At 48.9% G+C, this 25,775-nt stretch overlaps 1 protein-coding gene across 1 annotated transcript; it reads left to right on the top strand.

Moving 5' to 3' along the window:
• The first annotated feature begins 1,018 nt into the window (after positions 1-1,018).
• LOC142558002 (uncharacterized) lies at positions 1,019-8,456 on the top strand. Its single transcript, XM_075670172.1, has 3 exons — positions 1,019-1,271; positions 3,583-3,863; positions 7,361-8,456. The coding sequence occupies exons 1-3, from the start codon at positions 1,164-1,166 to the stop codon at positions 8,238-8,240; spliced, it is 1,269 nt and encodes a 422-aa protein (XP_075526287.1). The 5' UTR covers positions 1,019-1,163; the 3' UTR covers positions 8,241-8,456.
• Positions 8,457-25,775: the final 17,319 nt, after the last annotated feature.

Below are 25,775 nucleotides of genomic sequence, written 5' to 3'. Positions count from 1 at the left end.
TTGAGAGCGACCTGCCTTGGGGGCTGAGCCTAGGGGCGTCGGCGGCTCGTAGCTTTGTGCGTGTTGTGTGTTCTCGGGGTAGACAGCCCGAATGTAACTTCGCTCGCTGCTGCCACCGCGTTTCTTAACGCCAGCGTTTCGACAGCGAGTTTTCCGCGGTCATCGAGTGAGGTGTGTTCATGATTGTTTCTGCGCGCGTGACAGAATTTAGTTAGTATGCCTATGTTTACAAATTTATACGGCCGATAAGACTACTATCCTTACTTCGTATAGCTGTCCACCAATTTGCTATGGCAATCGATACCTTACCTTTCGGACGAAACTGTTACTTTTTGTCATAATCTGGAAGTAAGTGCAGTGAAGACAATCAGCGCCATGTTTCTTCCCTTCCAGCTCGGACTTGACGCAACATTCATAAAATCGCAGCACGAACACAATATCGTAAATGAGAAATTCTGGAGATTTGGTAGGCATGCCATCCTATAACCACTTGACGTCCGGAGCGCGTTTTCTCTCCCAGATTTTCCCACATTTATAGATTATGCTATTTTGGCTTCCAGAAGACTATAAAACCACAATCTACAGTATTTGAAATATTTGGCAGGGATCGCGGCAATGTCCAATTGTCGTGCTTTATTCCTAGCTTTATTCGTAATATCGAAATGAAGCTATTGCATTGAGCGCCCAGATATTGCCCTGAACACAATCCTTCAACCATCGCAGACACCCAGAAATGCATAAATACACATGTATATGCTTACGTAAGTACCAATAAATTAACGTAATTCTGTGATCGCTGCAACATGCGCTCGCGCTATGGCGGAGTTCTTATTCCACCATTTTAAAAGCTCCTACTCTGGCGGGAAACAGTCGCACATGCATCGTACTCTCCTGATGGCAGGACAGGTTCCAGAACAAAAAAAAAAGCTTTTTGTCGGGTCAGCGCAACGTTACTAGTCTAGTAACGTTGGGTCAGTGGTACTTTCGTATGCCGAGTATGTTGGACGGTAGGCCTCGGGAGGTGTAACCACCTTTTGCGGCCGCTGCGGTCGGGCTCCTCACGTACCGCGTCCCGTTCGCCTTTCGCAGGCATCTCGATCAAACACGCAGCGTCGGTGAGCAGCCTGACACGCGATGACACCCGCCTGTCGAAGGTCAGCCGCATGGCGGTGTGCACAGCTGTAGCCGTGTCGGGCACCGTCTTCGTCGTTATGATGTTCCTGCTGATGCAGCTGCTTCCTGACGGAACCAGAAATTCCCACGAGAAGAAGGTATGCAGCCGCAACAGTTCTTGGACAACCATTATTTTCCAAGTCGATAGCACGCATTCGCAACTCGCACCGAATGCTCTCCGAGCGTGCTTAGTTCGTCCATGCTCCCACCGGCCGCACTCCACTGTTATTCAGCCGACTGCAATTCAGTTAAATGGCAATCGTTCTGGTACATGGTGGGCCCGCAAGTTAAGTGCGTTTAAGCAGCAGTTAGCCACTGTCGAGGTAAACTCGGGCGATGTGGTTTATTCAGCTGCTTTTATGTTCTCAGTGTATACAGTATACAGTGTACAGTGTATACCGCCACCTTTTATATCTAAATGATCCTCGTTATCTCAGATTTACATTCGGACTTGGTTTACTCTTAGCTATCTTCATCCTTACATTTCTGTAGTTGAGACGTGTCTTATTGTGCAAGAACCAGAAAACAAATGCTCTATTTTTCTTAGTTACAACCACACGAAATAACTGAGAGTGAAGCTAAAGAAAGCATAGGGGGTTGCATTGTCTCTTGGCTTCATGTTCGTTATTACAGCTGTTTCAAAGAGAACAGCTGTCACCATTGTAAGATGATAAAGTCTTGTTCTTTTATTTTATATTAAAAAAAAACATTTCCTAGCTTTTGCCGACCTACTTGCATTTCGGCAAGCACATCCTCCATTTGATCGCCCGTTCTTTCGTACAACACTGATCAACACCGATGTTTCAGGCGCACTTCCATTCTATGAATTTCGCTTTGCCGTGGTTCTGTTGTGTTCGTGTCAAAAGTTTCTCAGATTACGCAAGAATAAATGTGAATCCAATATTCTTGCGAAAAAGACGCTCCAAAAGTAGCCAGTTTTATGCAGTGTTGGAAAGTGCAACTAACAAACACGACCAGCTTGTTCGGTCAATGAATGACGCAGCAGGTGACAATGATTCGATTGATAAACCAATCTATCGATCGATTTTAACCCCCCATTGAAACACCAGGGCTACCTAGTGGAGAGTGCGTAAGACGTCGAAGATGTCACCAGTCGGGTTATTCTTAGGGTGACTTTGACGAAGCACTAAGGAACAACACTGCATCAGTTTAGACGTTATAACCATTCAAAACTGTTCTAATTCATTGGCCGAGAAGTGGTTGCTTTATATGGAGAGAAAATGAAGCGCCAAGTTTCGCCTTACGGAACTTTTCGCTGGAACCAATGTGCGGGTACGCCTGCGTGACGTCACGTATTGCTACTTGGGCCAATTTTGTGCTAAAAAGGTTCCGAAATTTCCTACGTCGAGCCTTTGGTTCCTTATTGGTATGTTGGACTGGTCGTTTCAGGGACCTAGGGCACGTTTCAAACCATGACTGTTACTGAAATACACAGACAAAATACATTACTGTACTTGCAGGCAAGTTTCTGTCGCAATGAAGGGAAAGCTACGGGCGCGTGGCTGCTGCACATCTGTTACCGCGCCAAGTAGTCCGCCAGCGTTTGCCAGTGCTTTTGGTTGCTCGGAACAGACGCTGATTCGACGCAGCTTCACGTGCGACGCTTTTGTGTTTGCCCAGACGCGGAAGGGAAAAGCCGCAAAATAAGCAAACTTTTACATTAATTGATGTGTTTAATATTATTTAGATGTTGCTGATAAGGTGTTTGTTTTATCTTGCCCAGCTTAAACTAACGTGCATGAAAACACGGGACTCTTTTCAGATGCGCTCTCACTTGTGCGCGCTTTGCCTCCGTAGCTTTTCCTTCATTGCCACAGAAAGCTGTCCGCGAGTATAGTAGCATTATTTTGGCTTTGTGAACAATATGAGAGGATGATTGTGTATTGAGGGAACTGTTTCCGGTGAAAGTGGTCCACACCGCTAAGCCGTCACTCGACTTGCATATTCATTCTACCCGCCGTGGTTGCTCAGTGACGATGGGGTTGGGCTGCTGAGCACGAGGTCACGGGATCGAATACCGGCCACGGCGGCCGCATTCCGATGGGGGTGAAATGCGAAATCACCCGTGTACTTACACTTCGGTGCACGTTAAAGAACCCCAGGCGGTCGAAATTTCCGGAGTCCTCTACTACGGCGTGACTCATAATCAGAAAGTAGTTTTGGCACGTAAAACCCCATAATTTAATTTTTTGACTATTCATTCTCGGATGTGGCTAGTGGTCAGTCGTTTGCTCATAGTCTCGTTTCGGAACATGATTGGCCTCTGTCCAAGTTCGCTTTGAAGTAACAAGGTCAGTCCTCCTCCTCCGACCCCCTCCTCCGCCGTTCGGTCGGCGGGAATCGCAATCGTATCCGCGACCTCCTCCAACCTTCTGCCACTTTGCTCAGGTTTCCGTCTGGGTCGAGAACCTGGGCAACGCCTGCGTAACCGTGGAGTGCAAGGCGGCCGTGTTCGAGCTCAAGTCGTCCATCGACACGTCTGTGGACCCGTGCAAAGACTTCTACGGCTTCTCCTGCGGTCAGTGGGGCCGCGCGAACCGCCACGCGAGTTACTTGGAGGCCCAGCGTATCGCCTACGTCGATGCCGTGAACGCCACTCTCTGGGATGCTGGCGAACTTGGCGCCACGGCACCCGATGGCGCGACGCTACCCTTGTCCGTGGTGTACAGGTATAAGCACATTGCTGTTTTACTCTTCGTAGGGCGCCGTTACTCGATCTGTCTTGCGATATCTATATTTCTCTCAGTGGTTGGCACAGCAGAGACTTGTACTGTGTCGTTCACTGTTAAAAGGACGCTGAAGAGAAGCACTGAGTCATTTTAAACTCGCGAACGCACCATTCAAAACATTATTTTCGTTGATTTAGCAGTAGCACCTTGGTAACTAGAAAAGGGCGCTATAACATAAAACTATTCCAAACTTTTCTATTCCAATTCTGCAATAAGCCCACCGCGATTGGTCAAAAACTTTTTTGGACCACCCCCACTTCACCTGTCTGTCACGCGACGTCACGAAAACCGCGATAGCTCCCCATCTGATATGACGTGTACATGCTGATTATGCATAACTTGACCGAACAAAACAAAAATAGTTATTTCTGATTCGACGCCTTTTTGCCATTAGCCCTCGGCTATTGGTCAAAAGTTTTAGGGTTGCACCCACTTCACCTGCCTCTCACGCGACATCACAAACCCGCAAAAACTTACCGCGTCAAAGTGACGCATACGCGTTAAAGATGCATTAATATGCCGAACAAAACTGACTTTTCTTCTGAATAGCCGCAGGCTGCGCCGTTCCGAAAGGAATAAAAGATGGCTGCCGCCGATCGCTCCGGCACTGGCTACTCGCCCCTGCCGTAGAGCACGGGTTTACTTGCGTGTAATAAAACTTTTTGAGTGGCCATGTAACGTTTTCGAGAACTTTCGGCATGTTTACGGCCTCGTTCTGCCAACTCTCCTTTGCTGAGGATCCGTTTTAGCGTCATTCTTAAGCTACCGTTGCATGCCGCCGCGATTGTCGGAAGATCCACCGCAAGCTAAGTAAGAGAAAGCGGACCAGTCACAGGCGCCGGTACCACCCTCTTTATCCGGTTATTGATATTCAGTGCAGTGGCTCGGCCCCATCGAATCCCTCTCCACTTTAGCATGCTCCTCGCCTCTTGTGAGCCAATTAGATAAGACAAGCCGCACAGTGCAGGCAACGTTATTCGTTTTTCTAGCAAACAGAAGTCACCTCCTATGAACGACGGGGGCGTTCGATTGGTCTCTTCAGACAACCCTGCGGGTTACCGCCCGATGCTTGCATCGGCGGGTACGCAAATTTGACGTTAGGAGATTGGAATAAAAACATATTGGAATAGTTTTACGTTATACGGCCCCATGATACCTAGGCGAAACGTACTTTTCCGTTTTAGTTCGCGCAGAAACTCCAGTGCTAGTCGTACGTCATTGTGACGTGGTGAATTACAATGTATTTTTGTATACGTGGGTATTGTATCCCACTAAAAGTTATTCTGAAAGAATTCTAGGGTTCTACGTGCCAAAATCACGATCTCATTACGAAGGACGCCGTAGAGGAGGACTGCGGATTGATTTCAACCACCTGGGGTTCTTTGCACCAATGCACCGTTCTTGCACGCAACGCACAGCGCAAGGGCGTGTTTGCAATTCGCCTCCATTGAAACGCGGCCGAGGCAGCTGGGATTTCGTGCCGCGACCTCGTGCATAGCAGCGCAGTGCCAAAGCCACTAAGAAAGCACGACAGGCCCTAGAATTCATCGAAACTTGCTCTATGACTTCTTTGGACGACAATGTAGTCTCTTTTTGGCAATAAATAATCGGCTAGGCCAGAGCCGAAGCAGTCCGTTTTCATGACGTATCGGTGAGCTGTTGCGTAAGATTCAAGGCCGCGTCGCCGCCCGTTTTCCGGCCCTACATAATTTCTGACTCTGCTATGCCTCTTCTCAAGGTAAGACTACTTGAAAGCGAATAACTTTTATTCGCACTTTCACCGCTGATATGGCACAAACTCTGAAGTGTAGGCAAACAATCTCGTGGACGTGCGGGGAAGTAGCTACTGCGTCTTTAGAGTCGAGGGCTGCACAGAAACTTCTCATTTTTCGGATATAACACTGCAATAACATTTGCGTTTTGAGGGTACGTGCTCATCGTCCTTCGCGGTTAGAAATCCAGTCCCAGACAGTGCGAAATACTATTTCCATATTACCCTATATAATGGCTGCCCTTGAACGTCCTCGTTCGATGATTTCAACAAATGTCAGCCATATCCTCACAATCTGCGGAACAATCTACTCTACGAAAATGCATTTTAATCCTTAGAAGATGGATTTCATTCGTATATTTTTTGCATCAAGCATACCTCTCGCTTTAGGAATTTTTTGCACAAAGCAGAACCTTTGCAAGCGGATAGTGGAACTGCTGTCCCTACATCTAAATTTCTTACTTGGAGTGAACGTTAATTTCGCGACAATTCACAATGTGTAATTCAGTATTTCATTTATAATCGACAAGCAATACTCTAATGATTAGGCATCAATCAGCGTTGAAGAAGCAATTAGAGAACTGAAGCTAGTCAATGCGCAGGACATTTAATTACCATGAATCACAAGAATAGCATTCGTTTTTTTGTCCTGAAGGAACCAGGTTTGAAACCAACCGTAGAACCAACTTGGGTCTCTCAGTAGGTGCCACAAGACATGGGCCGCTCATCAATAAATTTCTTTCATGTCAGCTTGGAGCACTCGGTATGTGCCAGAGTTCGGTTCTGGAATGTTCCACCAAATGTATTCTCATTTCTCTGGTTTTCCCCAAGGTATCCTTCCTCCTGCAGTGTAACTAGGAGAACAGTGCGGTATGTAAGCATACTTTCTGACACGGCTGCGGCATTCCACTGGAGGTGGAATTCAAAAACGCTCGTTCACCGTGCACGCGTTAAATAACCCCAGCTGTTCAAACTTAAACCGGAAACCCCCACTGCGGCCTGCGTCATATTCGGATTGTGCTTTTGGCACGTAAAGACCCAGAAGTTATTGAAAATTTAACATATGTGTTGCTGTTTACCTGACTACACACCGTGATATATCATGTAGAATATGTTCTCAATAATTACATCTAAATGACCAAAAACTCGCTGCCTGCCATGGGCACTTAGTAGATTCTCTCTAACCGAATGTTCATATTCATTTCATGATTATAAATCATGTGCCTTTATGCTAATAAGCAGAAAAGTTGCTAAATAGAATTATTGGGGAAAGCGCTGATGCCAGGAGATGGTAATTGTGGAGACGGCCAAGCACCATCTCCCCCTTTGAAGGCATTTGGCCTGTAAATGTCGTCGGCTCAGTATAAAAGCATTGGTCGTAACCTTTCCACTGCATGCCACGTGCCTCGTGCACTGTGAAATCCAAGCACGGACAAATAGTTCAGGACAACATTCATTTGCGCTAGATGGCTAGACTTGAATGATGAAGGAACAGCGCCAACTAAGACGATCACAAGTGGGGAGAACGACACAGGATTGGCGCTTGTACTGTGTCGTTCTCCCCACTTGTGATCGTCTTAGTTGGCGCTGTTCCTTCCTAATTCAAACGGACAAATAGACCTCGGATTCGGCACTCATTTTGATTAACGTCACTGCGGCTGCGCAGGTCCTGCATCAAGTTCTTCGACCGAGCAGCCGCGGACATCGGCGAGATCTGGAGCGCCTCCGGCATCGACGCCCACGTCTGGACTGCAGTGGCAACCTTTGACAGCCTTTTCACCCTCGCCGTCGGCAACGTGCTGCAATACGCCATGGAGTCCGTCGTCGACGTGCGCTGGAGAGATGACGACAACGTCTCGTCCTTGATGGGTGCGTACATCGCAGCGGGCACGGCCATCGCTCGACACCTTGAACCCCACTCTCGCAAGTTCCTCGTCGTACGCGCCATCCAAGCCCTCGGCGACATCGTGACGCGCGATCGCGTCCCAGACATTGAACGCATTGATGACATCGTGGCTCAACGGACGTCCCAGCTGCGCTCGGCGTCCGAGACCACGGTGGTCGCTCTGCGTGATCTGGACACCCCGAAGACCAACTGGTCGCGAGTTCTCGCAGATTACGCGAACATGGCCGGCAGGCCAGCTCCTTCGAGCGCGATTGTGCAAGACCAGGCTGGCGTTCGGGGTGTTTTAGAAGAACTCGCAAACGCCGACCTGCGGGTCGTATCCCTGTACCTGACGCTTGTGCCCCTGGCCAAGTTCTTGGTCTTGGAGAGCGAAGTCCAGCGAGGCGTCGTGTCTGGAGGTGATGACGAGGAGAGGCGCATCAAGCGTGAGGCATGCGTCCGCGCCTTGGAGCTGCTGTTCGGGGACGGCTACGGGTCGTGGCTTTCCGCGAACGTCCTCAGACCCGGAGTCGCGGACGACGTCGCACAGATTGTGAAGGACGTGGTGGCGGTCGCCAAAGACACGAGCAAGGTTTTCTGGCGCATCCCTTTGAAAAATGAACTCGTCGTTGCACCAGCATGCTTCAGAAGCAGTGAGTAATGCGCGAAACTAAGCTAAACTACGTGAACCTCAAAAGGGTAACTGAAAGCAGTTTACTATACATAATATCTACTCCGTAATCTTCAGCTTGATTTAGGCTTTCGCATTCAGTTTCCGTTTGGGGACATTTACCGAACAGACTAGTCATTCATTTCTCTTATAAAGGCACACTAATGGCAAGACGACAGTCTTCGGTACTGTGCCTTTTCGCTGTGTTCAAGCCTTCAAGATGCTATGAATGCAATATATTCCTACGCAATCTCAAACATTATTGTAAACCGCCTTGTCCCATGTTTCGCTTTACTGAACAGTGATTCGCCGATCCGAGGGAGGGCTACCGGAACCACCGGCCCGGGATGCTTCCGTGCCGCCGAAGCTCAGAACGGACTTCGTCTCGAACACGATCCTCTTCTCCCGCCAACGAAGCCGCAACGGTGCGACGTGCGAGCCGCTGATCAGTCTGGCTGCGACTGCCATGCGTTGGGACGATGCTGAAGCACCGCTGCGCCTTCTCGTGCCAGACTTCTACCATGCCGGCTCCACCGAGGCAGCCATCAACTATGGCACGCTTGCGTACCACCTCGCCGCGCTCAGTTTCCGAACGGCGCTGTCCAAGAACTGGACTTCGTCGTCCGACTATGCTCCCTGCATCGCACACTACGTCCTTACCCGGCTCAGAATGTTCCCGCTTGGACTTAGCTGGGACCAAATCATCGGTCGCCACTGGGCTCTCCAGGTGGCGCTGTGGGCGGCCGCGAATCGCGACTCCGAATTCAACTCGAGCGTAGACGTCTCGAGGCTTTTCTTTCTGCGCTTCGGACACACGTGCTGCTCGCAAGCGACGGTCCCACTTCAACCTCGCGAATACGATGACGTCAGCGAGACTGACAAATCGCGGGCGTCGTGCAACGCCATTGCCATGCCGTCGCCTGCATTTGCCTATTCGTTCGATTGTGCAGGCATGACCCGCATGGAGTGCTGAGCGCGCGGCACCTGTAAGATATTCGCGTCGCACCAAAGATTGACCACTTGTCCCCGTCCTCCCTGAAGTATTAACTCTGACGACGCAGCTTTAGAGTTCCTTTCTTGCTTTCTTTCCCTCTTTTTTATTGTTTACTTAATGTATTAAACTTATGGTATCGTGTCTAGCTGCGCATCCATATATCTGTCGTATCTGCGCATAATCATATATGTTATACATTTTTAAGATAATGCTATAATGAACCATTAAAAAGCATTCAAAATTCTACCATTTCTTTTTGATCCTCAAACATTCGACAATAACGCAGTTTTAGTGTTTTTGCTGCTTTACAGTTTAAACAATCCTCCTTCAATATACTTGATGTTGGATCATTAATTAATCATTGATGTTCGATCACGTTGGATCAGTAACCGTGGGATAGTTCCCCATGGGACACTATCCCATGACTATGAATGAGCAAAATAATCGAAACTCACTCAGACTGACTAATACAATGCACATTTAACTTAGGGCTCACACAGACGCGCCAAAATTGGGCTCACATGGACTCGCTCGGACGCGCTTACCTGATTAAGTTTCCTGCTGGCTCACTCGGACTCAAGCTTACGCGTATTCACTCGCAACACTGCATCAATCAGGCCCACGAAATTATTGGCTGAGACTCATTCAATCTAGTGGAGTTGCGTGCACTCGCCTGCTTGATTCACTCTTTTGAACTCACGCTTGGCAGATACGTGAGCAGCCGAGCCAACAGGGCTGATTGGTGACGTTAACCAGGACGGGCCGTGGTGCTCATGTTTTCTGCACACACGTTCCCGTCTTATGGCCGCAATAACCAGCCGTCATTTATTTAATCTGGCCCAAAGATTCGATGTAATCCCTTCTGACACCGGCGAAGAGTTGTCTTCTAGGGGTTGGGCACTTGGTATTTCGGTACACAGAAATTTGGAGGGGGGGAGGGGGCATGCGCCCTGTGTTCGGGCTATGCTACGCTCACTCACAGACTACCTTTGGCCCACTTGGACTCATTCGGGCTCACTCATACTCATGAGTCCGTCTGGGTTAGGGTAAGTCTACTCATTAGTTAACCCACTTCTCCCATGACAATGTTTTGTGACGCTTGCTTCGCTATGCGACACAGGCCAACTGCCAATGGTGTAGGCAAAGTTTGCTCCTGCGTGTGTGTGTTTACGCTGCCATTTAGTTCCATTTTATTTATTTAATAAGGGACCCCAATGGAAGGTGTTACATAAGGGATGAGACGCAGGATAAGCACCTAAATACGTATGAGAGAAAATAATGGCATGCGAGCGATGCAGGTACACAAGAACGCAAGTTTTAAAGCGTACGGCATAAAATTGCGAAATCATTGACGCATATGCATTACACAGTCTTTGTTAACAGAGGGAAAACTAATCAAGAAGGTAAGTAGTCAGTTAAACCACGAATAAATCACAATGAACGGTTGATAGCGGTAAAATTTTGTGGAAGGCCGTTCCAGTTAGCAAGCTGCTCTCAAAAAGTAAATGCTTCCTCGGCCTCATGATAGAATTTGTCGAGGCATCAAATAGTATATGAATATTGGCTGCATTGCCATTGGCAAAAATGCTGCAAACGAGTTCTTGAACGCTACGCACTGTCAAGAGAAGCCATATCTACTTTTTTTCATAAAAGAATATACTCGTATGTCCCAAAAATTGTGCCCATAATAACTGACATCAATGCTTCCATGCTATTCGTCTATTCAATAAATAAAGAAAATGTCACAGTACTTTAGAAATATCAGTTCGAAACCAGCAAACAGTGCATGCCGCTGATATGAAAGATGTAAAGGCTGTGAAATGAACAAATTGAGCACAAATAGGTTAATGAAACTTTGTCAGTCAAGAGCTTTGTTTACGTTTTTGCACATATACAACGGCCAGGGAAAAATCTCAATGAAGCTGTCATTTGTCCCAATCTATTGCGCAGGAGCAGGTGTCACCGGTCATGTATTGTAATTGCACCGAAATTAAGGTCGCAACAGAGAGCACATATAAAAAGCAGGAGTTCTGCAATCGGGGTGAGTCAAAGGCAGTGAGCGAATGCGAAGATATGACAAACGGGGTACTTTATTTAAAGTAGTCTCCATGACAATTTAGACATCTGTCCCACAGACTAACGAGTCGCGTGATTCCCGTCTCATAAAACTCCTTGGGTTGCTGCTTCAAGAAGTCCGTAACTGACTCTTTCACATCGTCGTCCGACGCGAATCTGGTTCCCTTGAGCTGTTTTTTCACTTGCCCCAAAATGACGAAGCCGCAAGGCGACAGGTCTGGGCTGTATGGCGAATGTGTAAGCGTTTCCCTCTTGAAATTTGCCAGTTTTGTATTAATCACATCATCGACGTGGGCATAGGCACTGTCGCGGAGCAAGATGGACCCATTCGTCAATTTTTGACGTCGTGTCTTCTTGACTGCGACACGCAGCCGATCCGACGTTTCACAATACCGGAAACGATTGATCGTCTCTCGAGGTTTAGCAAATCAGATCAGTAATGGCCCCTGACGATCGAAAAAAAGAAGTCAACACCTTTCCGGCGAAAATGACCGGCATTTCTTTCCTTGGGAGTGGTCAGTTCGAATGTCTCCACTGTACACTTTGCCGTCGTCTTTCAGGCTCGTAGTAGTGGCGCCATGATCGTGCCCGGTCACAATTTAGGCAAGCAGTCGTCACCCTAATTGTGACGCCGGATCAGATGAGTCAAGGCTGTGAGGAACATCTCCGTCTTCTGGCGGCGGTACAAAATCTTGGGCATCCATTACGCACACAAAAGCGGATAAACGAGATGTTCATGAATAATGGTCTGAACCGAACCGTGACTGATGTTCACACGCTCCGCCAGTTCATCGATGCTTATCCTCCGTTCTCGTCTAATCTGCTCATCAACCTCTGCAATTGTGTTTGGGGTGATTGCATGGAGGCTTTGGCCCGGTCTTGGATTGTCTTTGCAACTTTCACATACTTCTTTGAACCGTTTTCTCGAAAGCTTCCCAGTGGCCGATGAAACACAGTGTTCAACGTACACGGTAGCCATACGGCGACTAATTTCTTTTGGGGAAACACCTGCAGCTGTCTAAAACCTCACGACACCACGCTGTTCAACTTTTGGAGCGTCCATTATGCCACGCAACCATGTTCAACCCAGTGTATGAGAGCATTAAAGAACATTTATCCTCACACCTACGTGTCACTTTTGTAAATGAGAGATGCATGTGTGCCTGTGAGCTATGCGAGTGCCTCCCAGATAATGAACCGAGCCATCATTGCGCGGGGTGGGTTGGCTCACTTTCATTTGGCTCGCCCTCGTATATTAAAAATGCGAAGATAAATGGAATGTACAAACGCGAAGATACAGTTTGATAAAGGGCAAAATAGGTTCAGTGCATGCATAAACAAAACCTCGCAACGAGATATTTAAATATACGTATGTCTCCGATAAATCTACGTATCCAAGAAAAATTCACAGTATATAATGCGTCAAACAAGGCAAATAAACATGTTGCGCAATCACAGATTCACAGACCACGGAATTCTATGGCCCACCCTCCTCCCTCCACTCCTCTGATGTATCACACCGGACGGAAGTCGGCGCGCCTTCCTCCCGATTTTCTCCCTTGCGCACAGAAGACTGAGCCACCGTCATCGGCTCACCCATGCACCCCCCCCCCCTTTGCTTACACTCGAACACAGCATGGGGTGCGCTGTCACGATGTTATCGCCCTTGGACTTTATACGGGACATGAGGGCGACGGCAACGGCAGGAATGCGCCCTCTATTCAGGAATGCGCCCTCTAAATCGACCTCTATTTGCCAGTATCCACTTTTTAAGTCCATCGATGAGAAGTAACGTGCATGCCGTAGCCTGTCGAGGGAATCGTCGATGCGTGGTAAGGGATACACATCTTTTTTCGTAACCCGATTGAGCTTGCGATAGTCGATACAAAACCTCAGGCTGCCATCCTTCTTAACGAGTACCACGGGCGATGCCCAAGGGCTTTTCGACGGCTGGATAACATCATCGTCCAGCATTTTCTTGACTTGCTGCTGTATTGCTTCACGCTCTTTCTGAGCCACGTGATATGGATGTTGTCGGATGGGTATTGCTGTTTCCTCCGTAATGATGCGGTGTTTCGTCAGTGGTGTTTGACGCATTCGGGACGTTGTAGAGAAGCAGTCTTTAAAATGGTCGATCAGTTCTCTGAGCCCTTGTTTCTGTTGCGGCGCTAAACCTGGGTCAACGTCGACGACGGGTGTAGATGGCATCGTATCGGTGGTTGATTCCTCTGTTACAGCAAAGCAGTGTTGGACGTGGTCAATTTCGTCAAAGTACACCACAGCGGTGCCTTTACTGATGTGCCGGCGTTCATTGGTAAAATTTGTCAGTAGTACCTCTGTGCGACCGCCGATTAGGCTGACGATACCCCGAGCGATGGCAATACCTTGATGGAACAGAAGTGCAGTTAGTTGTTCGGCTACACCGTCCTTGTCAAACTGTTCTCCGCAACTTACGGAGACAAGACTGCATGATAGTGGTGGTATGCAGACGTCGTCGTCGGCGACACGTAACGATGTACGTCGGCGCTCTTCGTCTTGGCTCGTGTCTGTACTAGTTGACAAGGTTATCTCGCCGTCCCGTATGTTAACCACGGCGCCGTACTCCCGCAAGAAGTCCATTCAAAGGATGAGTGATCTGCAGCACTCTTTTAAAATCATAAAAGTGGCGACAAAAGCTGTATTTCCTATCTGGAGCCGTGCAGTACATTTTCCTGTAGGTACCATTATCTGGTCCCCGGCATTTCGAATATAAGGGCCCGTCCATTGCATTCTGACTTAAGCCGGTCTTGCATTCTTTCTTGCATTGCATTCTTAAGCCGGTCTGCCAACTGCTCACTCATTATCGAAAAGTCTGCACCAGTATCAACTAAAGCTGTCACGTCGTGCCCATCAATTGTTAAGAGTAGGTCGGCACTTACAAATTCGTCGGCGTCCCGTTTCTCCGGGTTGCTCTGCTCGTTTCTCAGTAATAATGGGGGATTTTCGGCGGTTCGACGACTTGCAACCTTCCCCCCGGAGGTCGCTGATTTCAGTTTCCCCGCCGTGGGCTTGGAGAGCGGCCTCGTACCACGTCGGCGAAACTGCGACGGTTCGGCGAAGAATAACGTAATGGAGACGGCGAGCGCGACCGCAGATTAGCTGAGCTGCCTTGTTCCTGACTGATACTGTCGTCGAAGCGTGGATGTCTATATGGAAACTGGCGCGGAGTGGCAGGTGACATTTCCTGGATGCCACCCTGGCGATGAGGGCAAAAACGATAAATGTGCCTTGGTTCGCCACAGTGAAAACACAATGGTCGGCGATCAGCAATGCGCCATACGTCGGTCCTGCGAGGCTGGGGTCGACTGAAATGCTCCCTCTGTATCCAGGCAGCAATAGGTGGCCGCTCGTGGTACTGCTGTACCGGCATGGTAGAAAGCGGGCGACGGACAGCGTCTGCGTAGCTATATGCGCGTGGCTCGAAGCGCGGCTCGGGACTCGGTTCAGGGAGTGGCTCAGGAGGTGCTAATGCTTGCCGAATTTCTTGGCGAACAACTTCAGCGACCGAAGCAACAGTAAACTCCTTCGGTGTCACAGTTTGCTTCGCAATCTCCTCGCGCACAATGTCTCTTATCAGTTGACGCAGCGAGGTCTCGTCTGTCACTGTTAGTACTGCGGCTCCTGCAGGCGCATCGTTAGTCAGGCGTTCGTATTACCGACAACGCTGCTGGAGCGCCTGCTCGATTGCTGTGGCTTCCTTAATGAATTCTTCCACTGCTGTAGGCGGGTTACGCACGAGACCAGCGAATAGCTGTTCTTTGACGCCGCGCATGAGATGGCTCAGCTTCTTCGAATCCGGCATGTTGGGATCCGCGCGACGAAACAAACGAGACATGTCCTCGGCAAACATGGAGACACTTTCATTGGGCTTCTGAATGCGCAACTCGAGAAGTCGTTGTGCATTATCTCGGCGATCAGTGCTTCCGAAGGTGTCAAGTAGCCGACGGCAAAATTCGTCCACGTTGTCAAATGTGCCTCGCGGTTTTGGAACCACGTCCTTGCGCTACCTTCAAGAGCGAAGTACACATTGGAAAGCTTCTGGTCCGGAAGCCACTGATTGACCTTAGCTGCGCGTTCGTACTGGTCCAGCCAGTCTTCGGCGTCTTCGCACGTATCACCGTGGAAGCTTGAGGGGACTAGATTGTTTTGGATAGTCACCTGTGTTGGACTTGCAATCGCCATTTCCTGAGTCGTTGAGGTCGCTGACGAAGTTCGTTGCAAGCGACCGAATTCCGGGCACAGACCTTGCAGGCGGCGGCTTGCACGGTGCACAGGTGTCTCGACGCGTGGATGATGTCTTGAAGGGCTGGACGCAGGGCTACTCGCAGGAGTCGTCCCTATCATTAGGCGATGATGCGATACCCAGCACCTCCACCAGTGTCACGGCTCACAGGAGACACGAGCGGAGAGCGTTATTTAATCTAGACAATTAAAACAAGCGTTCAGTTTTAGCTTCTTCTTCTCTAGCACGCTCGCTTGCACACACGAGGTCGTCGTCCTCGTCGTCAGCATGGCGTCGCGGCAATATATACAGGGTGTCCCAGCTAACTTGAACCAATTTAAAAAAAGAATACTCAGGAGCTCTAGAGAAATTGTACCGACTGCATAGTAGCCGTAGTCGTATGTGCTTATGGCCAGTATTGTTTTCATCACGAAGTACTGCGTAATTAATTACTTTAATTAGCGAACTGTTTAATTATTGATTTAATCGCAAGCGTATCAACTACAAAGTTGTTAGGCACCTCAAATAACCTCCGAATCATGCATTTGTTTAGTGCTCAGCTTTGCCTCGTTGGTTTTTCCGAGAAAAAAATTACCGACGATTACGTTACTTCCTAATGCGAAATTTGAGCGCAGCAAATAAGCTGTTTCACCTTTTCGATAGATTGAGGCAAAGAAATCGAGCAACACATGTATGCGCTATCACAGAATTTTTTTTTTATATTTCCCGTACTCCTGGATCATCTCGACGGCGGCGACGGTAAGCTTCTGCTTCGGCGGCACGCACCTCTGGATTCTGACGGCGACGGCGCTGGGCCTCTGCTCTGGCAGCTCGTTTAGCAGCAGCAGCAGCAGCAGCAGCAGCAGCAGCAGCAGCAGCAGCAGCAGCAGCAGCAGCAGACGGAGGACATCCATCGGTCGTCTCGCTCATGGCTCAGAAAGAACTGGCAGATAATTTCGCAGTGGCGAACGGCAGCGGCAATTTCGGCTCGGGTGGTGCACATATACAGATCCGCCGCCCCCGATCTGGCTCTCTGATTGCCACCGCACAGGGCGAACGGCAGCGGCAATTTCGGCTCGGGCGGTGCACATATACAGATCCGCCGCCACCGATCTGGCTCTCTGATTGCCACCGCACAGGGGTTGCATTGGAGGAGGAGCGAAGAAAGGAATTAAGTTCGAGCCGGCGCTTTGACAACCGGAGACTCGCAGGAAGAGGGGGGAGGGGGGCGGCGTGTACACCCAGCGGCAAACGATGGGGGCAGAAGCGCGCGCAGCAAGCGGACAACACGATAAAGGGAGGAGGGAAGAGATAGCAGCGACTGACTGATGCCGCTGACGCCGATAGTGAGTCAACCCCAGCTGCGGAGTTGGTTTCAGGGACAACGCCGCCGATGCCGACACAAACAATATGATACCCTCGCTTCCGCAGCGCTAAGAACCAGGTCTAGCCGTGGGAAGGTGGTCACGTATTCGTCGACGTGCCGGGGCCTACGTGAAATAACCGGCGCGTCGGCAACTGAAGAGCACCCTATCCGCCACACAAGAACAGGGGGGCGGGGGGGACCCTTTCCTCCTCTTTCTGCATGGCGTCGACGGTGTTCTATGCAGTCACGTTATCTTGACTCTCTAGCGGCGTCAGCGGCATCCAGCGGTATCAGTCGGTCGCTGCTAGCGCTGGGGGGATGAAAGGGGGCGGAGCTGGTTACGAGGCCGACGACGACGCCGACGACGACGCGAAACCCAGGAACGGACGCCAAAGAGCTGCGCTCTAAAACACAAGCGCGTGAAACATCCAAAATACGAAATAGATAGGCGCTCGCGCGCCGCTACTCGAGCGCTCCCAAGCGAACAGCCATGATTGCACGGCTTCACTAGCGGTGGCACCTCGATACAGGGCTTCACGCTATGTGATGGTCGCGATATCAAAAGAACACACCGCTGACGCATCGATAAGCGTTGCGGAGCCCTGTACGATGCGGCGATAAAAGAATGCAGCCGTATATCTTTCCATGGTTCCTTGTAGGCACTTTAGCAGCGGCGTGCGAGTGCGCATCTATTTCGTATTTCACGTATTTTGCGGGCTTTTGTTTTTTCTTGGAAGAAACAACCAGGGCCACTTCAGCACAAAATAAATGCTTGATTCGGAGGTTATTTGGTGGGGAGGGGTTCCTCAGGACCCAATAAGGTTATTTCCTGCTTCTCCGGAGGTTATTTAAGCTGCCCTACAACTTTGTAATTGATATGTTCGCCATTCAAGCAATACTTAAACAGTTCGCTAATTAAGAGTAATTAATTTATACTTAATGATGAAAAAAATGCTGGCCGTAAGTACATACGAATACGGCTACTTGCAGTCGGTATGATTTCTCTAGAGCGCCTGGGTATTTTCAAAATCTTGTTCCAAGTTAGCTGGGACACCCTGTAGATATGTCGTAAGTTCATTTTCCCATTATAAGTTCAAATAACAATCCGTGTTTGCTCAGTCGAAACTAGAGATGTACGCACTTCAATGAACTCGCTGCTGGCATACGTTTCCTACTCTTTATTTTGCAATCCAACTGACGAAATCATTGAACTACAATTATGGCGCCATGTAAGCCCAGCACAGATATAAGACCTAGTGCATCTGTGCGACCTGTGCTGCCTCTCCACGCTAAGGGCAAACCGCTCTGCGCATTGCTTTATTTCAAAGCACATGAAAGGAAAAACTTGGCATCCATCCGAATTGTAGCACGAAAGCCTCGCAGACAGCGGCGTAGCCAGGGATTTCACTCGACAAGGGGGGGGGGGGGGGGGCTAATGTTACAGCTCGACCTCCTCCTTACAGAATTTTTCCAGAGATCAAATGTCTGAATAATAACTGCATTGTCATTGCCAAAGATGCTGCAAAGGAATTTTTGAACGCTACGCAACGTCAAGACAAGTAAAATATGTATTTTTTTTTTCATAAAAGAATATATTCGTATGTCCCAAAAATTCGGCCCAAAATAACTGACACCAATGGTTCCAGGTTTTTCATCTATTTAATAAGGAAATATCACACCAACTTTAGAACTATATCAGTTCGAAACCAGCAAAGAAGTGCATCCGGCTCGTATGAAAAATGTAACGGCCATGAAAACAAGTTCATGAGAAATATTTTAATGAAACTTTGTCATTCAAGAACCTGGTTTAGATTTTTGTACATAAGCAACGGCCAGGGAAGAATGCCAATGACGCTGTCCTTTGTTCCAATGTATTGCGCAGGAGCGGGTGTCACCGGTCATGTATTGTAATTGCACCGAAATTATAGTCGCAACAGAGAGCACATATAAAAAGCAGGAGTTCTGCAAAATACATCAGGGCGAGTCAAATGAAAGTGAGCTAATGCGAATATATGGCAAATGGGGTACTTTATTTAAAAGCAGTCTCCATGAGTATTTAAACGTTTGTCCCACTGACTAACGAGTCGCGTGATTCCAGTCTCATAAAACTCCTTGGTTTGCTGCTTCAAGATGCCCGTAACTGACTCTTTCACGTCATCGTCCGACCCGAATCTGGTTCCCTTGAGCTGTTTTTTTTTTTCAATTTCCCCAAAATGACGAAGTTGTAAGGCGACAGGTCAGAGCTGTATGGCGGTTGTTGCAGCGTTTCCCGCTTGAACCTTGCCAGTTTTGTATTAACCACATCATCGACGTGGGCACGGGCACTGTCGCGGGGCAAGATGAACCCATTCGTCAATTTTCCACGTCGTTTGCTCTTGATTGCGACACGCAGCCGATCCGGCGTTTAAAAATATCGGAAATAATTGATAGTCTCTCAAGATTTAGCAAATTCTATCCGTAATGGCCCCTGACGATCGAAAAAAAAAGGAAAGCCAACACCTTTCCTGCGGAAATGACGGCATTTCCTTTCTTTGGGGGGTGGTGAATTCGAATGTTTCCACTGTAAGCTTTACCGTCGTGTTTCAGGCTCGTAGTAGTGGCACCATGATACATCCCGGTCACAGTCGCAAACAAGAAGTCGTCACCCTTATTGTCATAGCGGATCAAATGAATCAAGGCAGCGCCGAACCTCTCCGTCTTCTGACAGGGGTTCAAGATCTTGGGCATCCATTGCGCACACAAGAGCGGATAAACGAGATGTTCATAAATAATGGTCTGAACCGAACCGTGACTGATGTTCACGCGCTCCGCCAGTTCATCGATGCTTATCCTCTGTTCTTGTCTAATCAGCCCATCAACATTTGCAATTGTGTGTGGACTGATTGCACGGTGGCTTTGGCTCGGTCTTGGATCGTCTTTACTACTTCCATGTCCCTCTCCGAATAGTTTGTTCGAACGCTTCACAGTGGCGAATGAAATCCAGTGTTCAACGTACACAGCAGCCATACGGCGACTAATTTCTTTTTGGGAAACACCCTCAGCTGTCAAAAACCTCACAACAGCGCTGTCCAACTTTTGGAGTGTCCATTATGCCACGCAACCGTGTTCAACCCAGTGTATGCGAGCATTAAAGAACCTTTATCGTCACACCTGCGTATCACTTTTGTAAACGAGAGATGCCTGTGTACTAGCGGCGCATGCTTCGCAGATAACCATTATTGCACGGGGTCGGTTGGCTCACTTTCATTTGACTCGCCCTCGTACATTAGAAATGCGAAGGAACAATGGAATATACAAATGCGAAGATACAGCTTGATAAAGCGCAAAAAAAGTGTCACTGGAAACAAAGTTCACTGCACGTATACACAAAACCTCGCAACAAGATATTTAAATATACGTATAAGTCGCCAATAAATATGCGTTTTTAAGAAGAAGTCGCTATATATCATGCGTCAAACAAGGCAAATAAAGATGTCGCGCATACACAGATTCACAAATCACAGTATCCTAGGCAGGGTGCTTCCTCCCCGCTTTTCCACTTTGCGCACGCAAGACTGAGCCACCATCGTCGACTCACTCCCATCCCCCCCCCCCCCAGACTCTCACTCGCACATGCAGCATGCGGCGCGCGGTGGCGATGTTATCGCCCTTGGACCTATACGGAACATGACGGCGACGGCAGGAATGCGCCTGGAGCGTCCATACAATTGCTATCGCAATAATTTACTAAGAGTATCTGGCAACTGAAGCGTACCGTGGCCCATTACCTTCCCGCAGGAGAAGAAGCAACAAAACTGAACTTTCACCATGCGACAATTCTCTGCGCCGTTACGACGTATTTTTTTTTGGGGGGGGGGGGGGGGTGAGTGGGGAACCGATATGATAAAATGCACAGGAAAGCATGTTGTTCACAATCGAATGCCTACTCTGTTGTTTTGGTCGGCGGTGCACGACAGTACGAAAAATATGGGGGGGGGTCTGAAGCCCCATGAGCCCCCCCCCTGGCTTTGCTCCTACTCGCAGGTGAAGAAAAATTCGTCCTGGTCAGGACCGGGACGAATTTTTCTTCAACTGGCACGATCTCTTTCTAAGAAACCAGCATGGGTTTCCTTTGTAGCTTTGTGCTACAATTCGGGATGATGCCAATTTTTTCCTTTCATGTGGTTTCCTCCACCTTGCAGGCTCCCGCAGAACTGATTTGCCACTTTAAAGCACCCACATCAGCAAATGTCTCATGGGCGTCGGATCACGTGATTACCATTTAGCTGATGGCATTTATTTGTCTTTGGTTTCCTCTCTCTTCTCTCGACCTCAAGAGTGCGCCGAAAACCGTTTTCTTCTAATTATTTTCTTTGACAAGCCGCCACGCTCAATCGAGGCCTGAGAGCGTGCGATCAACACAGATGAGCCAGAATTGAAAGTCATACTGGTAGAGTGGACTAACCATCCGCTGCAGGTGATGATGAGTGAATGACGAGTCATTGGCAGCGTCGGTCGAATGGTTGGATGGATGGATGGATGTTATGAGAGCCCCCTTTGGAACGGACGGTAGGTTGCGCCACCAAGCTGTTATTTTATTGCCTAATGTCCAATGTTAAAAAGAAAGAAAACACGATGAATTCCCATAACCAAAGTTTCTGAACCCCTATTGTGAACTTTCTAGTTATACGCCTCCGTTGTTTGTCGTTTCCCTACTTAATTCCACCAATCTTCCACTGTTGTCCCCCGCGAGATTATCTCAGCCTGACTATCCACTTGACGTTCCTCGTTGCCTTGTTGCTCATCATACAAGCCACATGCTGGTAAGCTTCCTAGTTCTTTTCCTCCACTGAATTAATGTTATTCCTGTACCAATACCTGAACTCTCCCAGCACATTTACTTTCTTCCATATTCCTGTTAGTTCTCCATAATTAATGTTACGATGAGCTTCCCTCACTTCAAAATTTGTCGACCCCATACCACCCTGCACAGGTTCATTTGTAGTCTTCCCTTGAGCGCCCAATGTGAGGCGTCCTACTGACCTTTGGTGCTCATTGGACCACAGGTCTCCAGCGAACGTTCAGAGGACATCCTACAACGAATATTTTGACGTCCGTCAGACATCCACAGAAGTCCCAACGATGTACTACGGATGTCCGTAGGATCGTCCAACGCAAAAGAAATGCATATTCAAAAAACGTCTATTACACGTCAAAATCGGGTATTCGGACGTATACAGGACGCTTGAAGACAACCCATTGGACCACCAACGTCCTACATGTCCAGCAGAGGTCCGAAACGGGACATTTGAACCTTCCTAGGACATATGTAAGCCTGTGGATCATTCTTGGATGTCCATGGGATCGTCCCATGCACGCGAATCGACGTCCATAGAAACGTCCCACGAACGCCATAACAGGATATTCGGACGTCCAAGATATGTTTAAATATGGATTATTCTTATCGCACAAACCCGAGTCCGTCCTAAGGACATTTTTTTCAGGTTGTAGGACGCTACTGGGACATCTTGTGTTGCCAGTGGTCTAAAGGACGTTTCTGGGACATTTGGTTGCAGATTGAGGATATCCACAGGACGTCCATATTGATTACAAATTAACATAATAGAGACGTTCCTCATAATGCGCCCTAGCAGTGCAGCAGGCCTGCTGCATTTTACATACCATTTACAAACTAATTTTGACCTTGTTTTGTGTTGGCTTCTGGTGCAATGATGAAAAGGACTTGCATGGCTCTTGATGATCCATCCCAGCGGGCCAATAAGGCGACCAACCATTTTTGTCATGCAGAAGCTGAAGTACCAGGAGACAGCCCAGGAATACAGCCCACCGCATATCAAAGCATGCTAAAGAAGACTGCAGTGCAGCTAAGCATTGTGCACATGATAACGTGCTACCGTAAGCTATTATATTACATACAACTTGATAAAAATGCACCAAATCATAACATATACACATGCGCAAGCTATACTTTTCTTGTGCTAACAGAAATGAAGCTGCAGAACTGTGTTCTGCGGGCTGCTGAATCATTTGACAAACTCATTAAAAATATATTTCAATAAAACAGTGGCAGGAAGATCACGAGTTCAACTCTCAAATCCACTCAGCAGTTTTCAGTAAAGCGCATCAATGCCAACAAATAAAATTCAATAATTTCATCATACAAACTCGGCCATTAGAAGTTATTTACGACACACCGTAGTTATTAAAAGTGCGCACTAGTTAAACTGTTTACAAATGTACTTTGGGTAGCAAAAACAATTTTATAATTCTCAGTGGGGCCAATACGGAAGTTGTCATGAGGCTTGCTGCGGGCTCACTTCCGCGGTCGCAGGCACATCACTGCAAAACTTGCTGAACACTTCAGATATGCTCAGATATGTCTTTGTCTAGGCCAGATTTAGTAGCTATACGCACTAACACGGGCTATGCTAAAGGTGTCACAACTAAATTAGGCATAAACGAAATTACTTGAGACTAGTTCAGTGGTCACACATAGTGTTGCGTTTCGCCTGCGACACGTGGTTTTGCCGGCGCGACGGCGGCGGGGCGGCGGACATTTTGGGCCCGATCGTCGTCACCGCAACACTCATCGCCAGGTGTTTCCAGGCGCGTCTGCGGCGATGCGACCGCCTAGGGATTTCGTTCCAGTCATTGTGCCCGAAACAGGCGAGGCCAAAGCAGGGATCTCCTTCCAGTTATTGGGCCCGAAACAGGCGATGCCAAAGCAGGGATCTCGTTCCAGTCATTGTGCCCGAAACAGGCGATGCCAAAGCAGGGACCATCTTCTCGTTACAGTCATTGTGTCCGACCGGCAGCGCCACGACAGTGTGCTGCGCAGCGCCACGACAGTATGCTGCGCAGCGCCACGACAGTGTGCTGCGCAGCGCCACGACCAGGTGCTACGAGATCGTGCGCAGCGCCACGACATGGTGCTACGGCATCGCTACGACAGTGTGCGTCACCATTAGCCCATTGTACATTCACGTGCTCGTCTTTTGAGGGGTTCCTTCTTGCCCTCAACTGCGAGAGTATAAAAACAGCTGCCCCCGGACGCCAGAGGAGGGCTCCGATTTCTTCTGTTGAGTGAAGTGCTCTCCCGTCTCTCTACTTCGGTCAAACCTGACCGCCAACTCTTTGCGATGTTAAAATAAACAAGTTGTTTCGTTGTTACCTGTCGACTCATGCTTTGCCGGGACCTTCGGATGCTTGCAGTTGTACCCCAGGCCGCCAGGCCAACGCTACCCTTGGGGCTTGCGACCCAGGTACAACCACGGGCGTCAGCGCCGAGTTCCCATCCGATCGCTCCAGTGTCGCGATCCAAATATCTGGTTGCCAGCGGTGAGATCGCCTACGACTTCAAACAACTGTCTGCCAGCGGCGAGATCGCGACAACGGAGGCCAGCAGCAAAGAGATGCAGTTGACTGTATGCTGAGCAGCTCAACGTCGATCCGGGAGCAGTGCAACGAGCCCTGTGTGACGACTGGTTGCCTGCAGCGGAACGACTGCGCGGAATTCCTGCCTGCGAGGTTTGGTGAGTGCGGGACTTTCTTCTACTGAGCTTTGCCAGGCTTTTTGTTAGTGTCAGAAACAGAGCTGGTAATTGTGGTTGTCGTTGCTGCCGGGTTAGTTTGCGGCAAGACAATAGTAAGCAGTAGAGAAAGCAGCATTCAGAGCAGCCATGGATTTGAAGTCGTTGCGCAAACCGAAATTGTTGGAGCTTGCAAGAGAGTTGGGTCTGGATGTCTCGGACAAACTCAGAAAACCTGAACTGCTAAAGGCTATTCTTGAGTTAGAGGCTGAGGATGACGAGCTGTCGGAATGCCTTGAGACTATTGAGGAGAGGTCAAAAAGACAGGAGCGCGAACTTAAAGAGCAGAAAGAAAAAGAAGAGCGCGAACACGCTTTGGAAATGAAGCGTCTCGAGGTAGAGATGGAACGCGCTCGTAATGGAAGTCAGGCACACGGTGCAGGAGAACGCGTATTGTTCAAAATGACTGACCTGATGCGGCCGTTTAAGCTTGGAGAGGACATTGGTTTGTTCCTGGTTAACTTTGAGCGAACGTGCGAGAAGCAGGGGTTCTCTCGGGAAACGTGGCCACAGCGCTTGCTCACTTTGTTACCCGGCGAGGCGGCCGACGTAGTCGCTCGCTTGGATAGAGAGGAAGCAGAGGATTTCGACAAAGTAAAATCGAGTCTGCTAAAAAAGTACCGGCTGTCTGCGGAGGCGTTCCGTCGGAAGTTTCGGGAAAATGAGAAAGGCAGAAGTGAGTCATATACAGAGTTTGCGTATAGGCTTATGTCGAACATGCAGGAGTGGCTCAAAGAAGAGAAAGCGTTTGGTGACCACGATAAAGTTCTGCAGTGTTTCGGGCTAGAACAGTTTTATAGTCGGTTACCGGAGAACGTGCGATACTGGGTCTTGGATAGGCCAGACGTGAGTACGGTGGCTAGAGCCGCTGAGCTAGCCGAGGAGTTTGTGACGCGTCGAGCTCGCGGAGCTAAGGACGGTCAAAAGGGTGAATTTGGCTCGAAGTTTGAGAGGCCGAAGTTCACGCCCATGAGATTAAAGGGGGACACGCGTAGTGCGGATGCGAGCGAAAGCAGTCCGACCAAACGTAAAGAGACGGCGGCAGCCAAACGCAGAAAGCGGTTCGAGATGAGGCGAGCGCGCTTGTGTTATACGTGCCAGAAGCCGGGTCACTTTTCGGCGCAGTGTCCGGAAACAACACCAAAAGTTGTGTTTTTTTCAATAGGCAGCACTGACGAGAACATGAAGCTTCTCGAGCCTTACATGCGAGACCTCCTCGTGAACGGGAAAGAGTGCCGAG

Source organism: Dermacentor variabilis, chromosome 9, assembly GCF_050947875.1.
Source record: "Dermacentor variabilis isolate Ectoservices chromosome 9, ASM5094787v1, whole genome shotgun sequence".
Classification (NCBI taxonomy): Eukaryota; Metazoa; Arthropoda; class Arachnida; order Ixodida; family Ixodidae; genus Dermacentor; species Dermacentor variabilis.
Note: the sequence above shows the minus strand (reverse complement) of the source record. Positions and strands in the feature narration are given on the sequence as shown.

What these genes read in the sequence shown, in the direction of transcription:
- LOC142558002 (XM_075670172.1), top strand. Translation starts at nt 1,164, where the DNA reads ATGGCGGTGTGCACAGCTGTAGCCGTGTCGGGCACCGTCTTCGTCGTT. An exon ending in GAAATTCCCACGAGAAGAAG is followed by an intron (nt 1,272 to 3,582) that starts GTATGCAGCCGC and finishes CACTTTGCTCAG; the next exon opens with GTTTCCGTCTGGGTCGAGAA. An exon ending in CCCTTGTCCGTGGTGTACAG is followed by an intron (nt 3,864 to 7,360) that starts GTATAAGCACAT and finishes GCGGCTGCGCAG; the next exon opens with GTCCTGCATCAAGTTCTTCG.